The sequence below is a fragment of the Gregarina niphandrodes genome (assembly GCF_000223845.1).
Source record: "Gregarina niphandrodes unplaced genomic scaffold scaffold00004, whole genome shotgun sequence".
Lineage (NCBI taxonomy): Eukaryota > Apicomplexa > Conoidasida > Eugregarinorida > Gregarinidae > Gregarina > Gregarina niphandrodes.
In genome coordinates, this window is record NW_011645775.1 from 137531 (window position 1) to 145727 (window position 8197).

At 51.2% G+C, this 8197-nt stretch overlaps 5 protein-coding genes across 5 annotated transcripts; 3 read left to right on the forward strand and 2 right to left on the reverse strand.

The window, feature by feature from the left end:
- Positions 1-1006: 1006 nt before the first annotated feature.
- GNI_028400 (hypothetical protein) lies at positions 1007-1906 on the forward strand (the record flags this gene model as incomplete). Its single annotated transcript, XM_011130807.1, has 1 exon — positions 1007-1906. The coding sequence occupies one exon, from the start codon at positions 1007-1009 to the stop codon at positions 1904-1906; it is 900 nt and encodes a 299-aa protein (XP_011129109.1).
- Positions 1907-2682: 776 nt separating this feature from the next.
- On the forward strand, positions 2683-3816 carry GNI_028410 (alcohol dehydrogenase; the record flags this gene model as incomplete). The annotated part of the gene is made up of 1 exon (XM_011130808.1): positions 2683-3816. One exon carries the CDS (start codon positions 2683-2685, stop codon positions 3814-3816), a length of 1134 nt encoding a protein of 377 aa, XP_011129110.1.
- Positions 3817-4204: 388 nt separating this feature from the next.
- GNI_028420 (hypothetical protein) lies at positions 4205-5053 on the forward strand (the record flags this gene model as incomplete). Its single annotated transcript, XM_011130809.1, has 1 exon — positions 4205-5053. One exon carries the CDS (start codon positions 4205-4207, stop codon positions 5051-5053), a length of 849 nt encoding a protein of 282 aa, XP_011129111.1.
- A 243-nt stretch (positions 5054-5296) lies between these two features.
- GNI_028430 (bisphosphoglycerate mutase) lies at positions 5297-6046 on the reverse strand (the record flags this gene model as incomplete). Its single annotated transcript, XM_011130810.1, has 1 exon — positions 5297-6046. The coding sequence occupies one exon, from the start codon at positions 6044-6046 to the stop codon at positions 5297-5299; it is 750 nt and encodes a 249-aa protein (XP_011129112.1).
- A 144-nt stretch (positions 6047-6190) lies between these two features.
- GNI_028440 (hypothetical protein) lies at positions 6191-7285 on the reverse strand (the record flags this gene model as incomplete). Its single annotated transcript, XM_011130811.1, has 3 exons — positions 6191-6567; positions 6871-7110; positions 7231-7285. The coding sequence occupies 3 exons, from the start codon at positions 7283-7285 to the stop codon at positions 6191-6193; spliced, it is 672 nt and encodes a 223-aa protein (XP_011129113.1).
- Positions 7286-8197: the final 912 nt, after the last annotated feature.

Sequence of the window (8197 nt, forward strand, 5' to 3'; positions counted from 1 at the left end):
TGACCGAGTCCCGGACAGAGTTAGCACCCGAGTCGCCGCACGCCTGGGAGTTATTCCTGGGAGGAGGTCCTGAGCCCTGACTCCCATGAGCCTCGCCTCGACTGCTGGTTCTCCTTTTTTTCTGGTGTGCTGAACTAACTTCCGGGTCTCTGCTTGGTGAAACGTGTCCTGCAGCCGAACCACGTCCTGAACTATTTGGTGCGGTCGGGAGTGACCCGCCGTCTGGTTGACTTGCTCTGGAGGAGATTAAGACCGGTTCCAAAGACACTAACTGGGACATAACTTCACCACCCATATATTGTAACCGTTTGATGGCCGCATGTATTATACCAAGACGGTCTCTCAGGCTGGCCGCAAATAGCACTGGAATCGTTGTCGAGTAGTCTTTGTGACCAGCTACACTCCAAATCTTCGCTCTAAGTTCATTCCAGTTCACCTCCTGAATGTTGCGACTATGATTAACGTCGGAAGTATCTAATATTGGAAGTGTCCAATGTTGGAAGTGTCCAATGTTGGAAGTGTCCAATGTTGGAAGTGTCCAATGTTGGAAGTGTCCAATATTGGAAACGTCGGTCTAACGTGCACGAGTGTATGCTGTAGGTGTCTGTGTACGTCATTTGAAAGGCGAATTGTGAGGCGTGTATGGTCTTCTAATATTTTACGAACGTTGCGCTCTACATGAGGAAAATCTTTCATCCATTTTTTCACAGCCAAGAAAAGCACGCATCGGGCCATCCTCGCGAATGATCTGGACGCAAGTAATTCACCGATGACGGAAGAAGACCTATGATAACACCTGAACCCCACAGCCTTAACCCCGAGCAGACTGAGTCAACTGTAATGGTTTGGTATGAATCTATTTCGCGAAGACACATCCGAGCGAATACTTATATGCAGTGGATCTATTAACTCAAAAAGGAGACATGGACCGATTACTTTGGCGTCGGGTTCTCCACGTTCAGGGACCGCGTCGGAACCGGGTGCAACCACGTTCACTCAGTTCCTGATGGTCCTGACGTGGGAGGATCTGGTGAATGTTCGTGTAGGTTTACTTACCGATAATATCGACGAGCAAGATGAAGATGATGGCCCCGAAGACTCGTTGACAGCTATTCCGTTCTTCTTCTGGGAAAAGTATCTCCGGCATTGGTGGCCAAAGGTAAAAATCTTCATCATCGTCACAGATGACTACGGCAAGTATCAAGGAATGGAATCGAACCACCCCACGAACCCTGCTATGCAGGGCGATCAGGTATGGCCTGAACCGAAATACCAGGAACTTTGCGACCCAAGGTACCAGTACCTGGAGACGGCGACCATCTTTGGGGACGTGAAAGAACAAGGCTTGACCATGGTTGTGTTCTGCACTAATGACGAGGTTTGCGAATGGTGGGATAACGTCTTTAGTGATCTCGGATGGGACAAAGACATCGGACAATACGTCATCCGTCCTATCGGCACCACTGCTCAGGAAATTTCTGATGCCATCCATGGCACTGTGCACGACATGGCACAGTGCACGCCTATCGAAACGACCACTACTACCACGACTACGACCCCCACCACGACTACGACCCCCACCACCACTACAACCCCCACCACCACTACGACCACCACCACGACGAAGACAACCACCACGACGAAGACAACCACTCCGAAAACCGTGACCACGACCGCAACGGTTACTGGCACTACGTCTGCTGCCGCTAAGACCAATACGGCCGTGGTGGTCGGTAGCGCTTCCGCTGGCGCACTCGCGCTCTTGTTGGGCGGCCTGGGAGCGTACCGACAGATAGGCGGCGGACCGGCTGACCTAGCGGTGGAAGAGGAGGCTGCGGGTGGCGACTTTGACGATGACTTCCGAAGAGAAGCAGCTGTAGGTGTAGATGAGCATCAATTTGCATAGTAAACAACACACTTGGCAGCCAAGGCGACTAGTACGGCTGCCGAAAATTTAACCGAACAATTCGACCAAAACAGTTCACCAACGCAACGACTGTAGTTCGCGGCCCGCCGCTCTGCTGGCAGAAACCATTTTTTCCTTTCTCTGTCGCACCGCCTATAGCCTTTTCCGACGCACCAACCTCCCTCACCACAGAACTGCTCCCGGCCACAAGCAACGACAGTCGCTGCGCGCCGCTGACTAACGCCACGCACCGCTGGTAGTCTTGACGAAAATCTTTCGGTTTTGCACTCATGACGACAAAGAAAAGCGTGGGCTGGGAGTGGAAGGTGATGACTGAAGATGAGCAACTCACTATGTCATGTATTTCGAAGCTGGTCGCGAAACACAAAGCGGAGTCTGAACAAATCCCAATCGACCGGCTCAAGCTGCTGGCGGCACACATATTGCAGAACGATCTCACGTCTGTTGTTGACTTGGTGGCGGTAAGATTGATCCTTAAAAAACTGTTGGCGGAGCTTGATGAATCAGGATGAAGAAGAAGGGCGATGTTTGATCTGAGAGCGAGAGTGGTCAGTGAGATGGCAAATGGGATGTTGATTGGCCAAGGCCAAAACCAGATTTTAAGGGTAGATAGTTGGATGGTGCGCCCGCGCGTGTGTGCACACGCGTGTGCGCGCTTGCTCAAGGGACGGCGCGTATTGATATTCCAGTTGGAAGAGTGAAGAAAGCTATAACTTTTCAAAATTAATCTTCTTAACTGTTGTTCGTCGTCCACCATGGCCAATGTTGACCGTGTCCCGAATGTTGGCTACGCGGCGATGAACACCAAGGGTGTGTTGGTGCCCTGGAAGTATACGATTAGGCATCCTTTGGAGGACGAGTTGCTTGTTCGAGTTTTGTACTGTGGAATCTGCCATACAGACATTCACATGGCTGAGAATGACTGGCACACAACGCGTTACCCTTGTGTTCCGGGTCACGAGTTCATAGGTGTGATTGAGATGGCGGGTCGATCGGAGCTGGAGCAAATTGATGGGCCGTCGAGTGAGCCTGGCTTTGAGAAGGGGGATTATGTCGGCATTGGATTTATGTGTGATTCTTGCTTGGAATGTGAGTCGTGTTTGGACGATCGTCAAATGCATTGTGATAAGCAAGTGGACACGTTTAGTGGCTTTACTAGAGGTGAAGTTACTTATGGAGGTTATGGGAAATTTGTGGTGATACGGAAGGCATTTGCTGTGAAGATTCCGAAGGACACGAAGCCGGAGATTTTGAGGGATATGGCCCCGTTAATGTGTGCCGGTATTACTACTTACGCTCCAATAGTAAGTAATCATATGAGTCGCGGTAATCTGCGCATAGGAGTCATTGGACTGGGTGGTCTTGGCCATTTGGCCGTGCAGTTTGCAGCCAAAATTAATCCTACGAATGAGGTGTATGTGATTTCAAGATCCAAGAACAAGGAGCAGCTGGCTAAGCAGCTAGGTGCTTTGGGAATGATTCAGGTAGGCTCAGACCCGGAGAAGAACGATGGTGTCATGAAGGAATATGGCAACCGATTTGACTACTTGCTGGATACAGTAGCCGTCTCCGGGAAGCCCCTAGCCGAGTATATGAGGCTGCTCAAACCTCTAGGCACCCTGATAACTGTCGGACTACCGCCTGTCGATGAAATCATTCCAATGCCCGTCACCGCCCTTGTGATGAAAAACTGCTCCATTCAAGGCAGCCTGGTCGGCGGCATCAAACTAACTCAGAACATGATTGACTTCTGCCACGAGCACTCTATTACACCCATGTGCGAGCACGTCAAACTCAGTCAGGTCAACGAAGCCTTTCAAAGAGTGCTAAAGTCGGACGTACTCTTTAGGTTCGTCATCGACGTAGCAGACTCCATAGATAGCGTGTAAGTCTGTAAGCCGCGATGCCTTTTGGACGCGGCTGTGTGCCGCGGCTGTGTGCCGCGGTCGTCGACTACACGGGCTGAGAAGATGCTACCTGATTCAGCGAGGCATAGTATATAGTATAGTGTATAGCAGGTTTGTTTTCAACGAACCCATTTTGGAAGGAAAGAATATTCAAGTAGGCTGTTTCAGACTCACGAGGGGAACTTAACAAGGGGTCTAAGAAGGGGTCAGGGTGGGTGTAGATAGTAGCTGAGTGTCTGTCCGGCGGCAGCGGCAATCATCGGTTACCGCTGACTGCCAGGCGCTTAATTGATGAGCCAGTGCTGATGGACGAACCACTGGCTGGACATTAGGGAGAGAGTAAAATATTGAACAAAAATCACCAGGTCGTATGGACCTGTCGGTGCCAGAAGACGAGTTCTGGCAAGCGAATGTATGGAATGAAGAAGACGACTCGGAGTGGGGCGCTGATTCTGAGGACCTGGCTGAAGTGGCAGACGAGTTTGATTCGGATTTCTTCGAGTCTTCCAGTAGTAGTGATGAGGGGAATGAGGGTGAGAAAGAGTTGTTGAGACAGGAGGAAGCACGCAAGCGCAAAAAGCGGTTCGACTATGAGAAGATAACAAGAGTTCGTCAGCAGCGTTTGGCGAACAGCACGAGAACGTGGAGTGTTTTGGAGGAAGATGGGGAAGAGGAGGAACAGACGAAGGGTCGAAAGGCTAAGAAGGTAACCCAAGCGATGTTGCTGGCTGAGGCTCAGAAGACAGAGCAAGCAAATCTTAAACTGTTACAAGCCCACCTGGAGCAGAATAGTACTCATCGGGATACTACCACTGCTACACAATACAAGCTATTAACTTCTGGACAGATCCGGACGCTCTTTTCGTGGAGCTCGGAACGTAAAATCCATAGCGAAGAGCTCAAAAAATCCGCAGAACAAATCGACTACGAACGCACACTGCCACCCTTCGAACGACAGCTGTACCTCTTCTCCAATCTATCCAAACCAAAAGAGTCCTCCTTCCCCTCCATTTACACAGCACCCAAACCCATCCTCACCCTCAACACTGGCCATAAGTATATGGAACCTGTGACCAGATCCCTGTATAACACCGTTGACGAGTTCCAACGCATGCGGGACATAGCCCGAGGTGCTGACTACCATGCATTGGTAACCACGTCCATGGGACTTTTGAATAAGCTTTATAAGGCATCAAAACATTCCGTCCCTCCAACATGACTGCTTCCAACATGACTGCTTCCAACATGAGTGCTTCCATCCTTAGATCCGCAAACTGGATAACTCATATTGACTGGATAAGACTCACTCATACTGAACCGACGGTTGGGAATAGGCAGTTGCCAAACGGGTCGTCGCAGCTGCAGTCAGCTTGCCCATGCCCCGTGACAACAGGATGCACTCAGTCAATCATCAAGTATGGGTACTCTTTAGACTACTTCGTCGCACACACAAAAAAAAAGATTACTGCTTCTTGCCTTGGTTGGCGACCGCGTCCATACGTGCCTTGAGCTCAGCCTCGTCCATTAAGTAGTAGTGTTTGATGGGCTTCAGGTTCTCGTCAAGTTCGTACACGAGCGGCACTCCGGTGGGGATATTCAATTCGAGGACTTGTTCCTCAGTCATCTGGTCAAGGTGCTTGACAAGGCCTCGGAGGGAGTTTCCGTGAGCAGCTATCAAAACATTCTTTCCGTCCAAGACCTGGGGAGCGATAGTGTCCTGCCAGTATGGGAGTACCCGATCGATGCAGGTCTTGAGACTCTCGGTCTGGGGCAGGCAGTCCTTGGGCAGTTTGCTGTACAGAGCCTGGTTGCCAGGGAATCTCTCGTCCGAGGTCTCCAGAGCCGGTGGGCAGACATCGTAGGAGCGTCTCCAGATCTTCACCTGCGCCTCGCCGTGCTTCTCCGCCGTCTCCGCCTTATTCAAACCCTGAAGGGCGCCATAGTGGCGTTCGTTCAAGCGCCACGACTGCTCCACCGGCACCGCACACTGATCCGTGTTTTCCAACACACTCCAGCAAGTCGTCACCGCTCTCTTCAACACAGAAGTAAACGCCACGTCGAACTTGTAACCCTTCGCTGCCAGCACCTCAGCGGCAGCCAACGCCTCCTGACGGCCAGTCTCAGAAAGCGGCACGTCAGTCCAGCCAGTGAACCTGTTCTCCTTATTCCAGGTAGACTCACCGTGACGGACAAGGACAAGCTTGTAAACCATGATACTCCAGTTGTGTTTTCGAAACCACAAAAAAATACAGCCTGCACACACTTGACGTCAGCTCGTCTCACCGCGAGCTCGTTGCAACGAACTCTCTGCCGGGCCTATGGGAGCCCTACCGGACGTACGGACACCCTAGTGTTGTCAGGAAATGACGACGTTGTTTCTAAATAAAGGTCCGCCTGCGCCAATGTCGATGCAGCTCAAATTCGGTACCGAGAGCCACAAGTAGTGGCCTTGAGACCAGGTGGGTGTGGCCGACATGGGTGCCGTCGACACGGCGGTCGGCGACGATGGTAGGTTGTTCGGCTCAGGTGTAACAATCCACAGGTCAGTAGGCTTGAGGGCGTATGAGGCCAGGTCGGCGGGGTGTACGGAATATACTCCAGCCATCCAGGCTCCCGGGAGAACAGATCCCTGACTGAGGAGGTCTTCCAATACGCGTTCGCGATTCCCAGCGGCTGAACTTAGTGAGTGAGGGGGTTTGGGGCTGAAGAGGATGGGCAGCTCCGCGTCATTAACTAAAAGGCGGCACGCTGCATGGTTCAGGACTGTAATTGGGCAGCTGGATCGTAGTTGTCCACTGCAAGCCAGTGAGCGCCCAAGTGACAGTGAGGGATTGACAGGATCTTCGAAAACCACAAGGTGATGCGCTTTCGACTCTTCTGCCAGCCTTCGCAATACACATACGCTATTTGAAATATTGTTCAATGATGACCCTTCCAATGATGATTCGTTCAATGATGACTCTTCCAATGATGATCGGTTTAACACACCGTTTTGATGATAGACCAAAATCCGCAATGTGCCAGTCCAAGGCTTACTCGTTCTTACCGCTTTCCTGTCACATTGGAACACAGCGTTTGAAATAGCTTTGTTTTCTTCATCCAAAGTTACCAGCTGTCCTGTATATAGCAGCGACGGTAAGGACTTGAGTCCTATCAAATTACGATGCACAATCTCGTACGATTCAGCACAACATAGAGATAAAGATCGCTCTTGTGGGTTTAGCTCATGAATTCTGTACAACCTGCCCTCAGGAGACAGACCATCCAATTGACCCTCTGAAACACATGCTAGAAACTTGCAGTCAGATGTGCTGTTAGGGGCTGGGTACCATTGACCGTCTAGTCTCGGGGGGGGGGGGGGGGGAGGGTTGAGTTCCCAGACCCAAGGAGTCTTACTTAGGGCTAAGAATGGCGGCACAGTGACAACTGATCTATCTTCCGGCGTGGGCATATCTGCTTTCACACACACCTCGGCTGCCACATCCACCGGCAATGGAAACGATTTCATCCCAAAACTTGGAGGGGGACCAAGATGAGGGGAACAAAAGGCGCAGTCGATACGAGAGCTGCGGACACCTGGATAGCCTGGGGACGAACACCCTGCCGCTCGTTCTCCGCATCACCAGGTTGGTTCCGAAAGTTGCCGCCACTGCGTTTCTGACCGACGTCCCGACGCTGTTGACCACCTCGACTCCCACTATGATATCTCATACCCCGAGCCTCCAATAAATGTGTTACGTGTGAACTATGAACCCAGTCTTGAAGTCGGCGTTGCTTATTGCCGGGCTCGCCGTAGCAAGCGATGAGCGTCAATGCCTTGGGACTCCTGTGAGAGTGTGGATCCATCAAGGATGGCGGAAGACGTATTTCAAATATATTCAGGAGAATCCCGACACCTACTTGCAGTGGACGGAAGAACTCAAAGAAGCCATCCCAGATTTCGACTTCGGTCTCTCGACGTTTATGGATCGGTATACCGACTGTACCGTGCCGTTCGTAACGTTCCGTAATGTTCTTTCGTGGGAGGAGAAAAAGGACCAGGTTCGGGATGGTCTAACGTCACGAAGCCAGACACCTGTCTCTTATGATGATGAGCCGGAAGACTCTTTGACCGATATCCCCTACCTTTTTGATCACTACATTAAGCCGAATACGGGGTCAGAACTCAAGCTCTTCATCATAGTGACGGACGACTACGGAAAATACCACGGAATGGAATCGAACCACCCCCTTTCCTCTAGGCTGGAAGGAAGTTTGGTGTGGTCGGATATTTGGACTGAACAGCTTTGCGATCCCATATACCAATATCTTGACCCTTCCACGTTCATCCCGGAACTGAAGAAGCAGAATCTCCACATGGGAG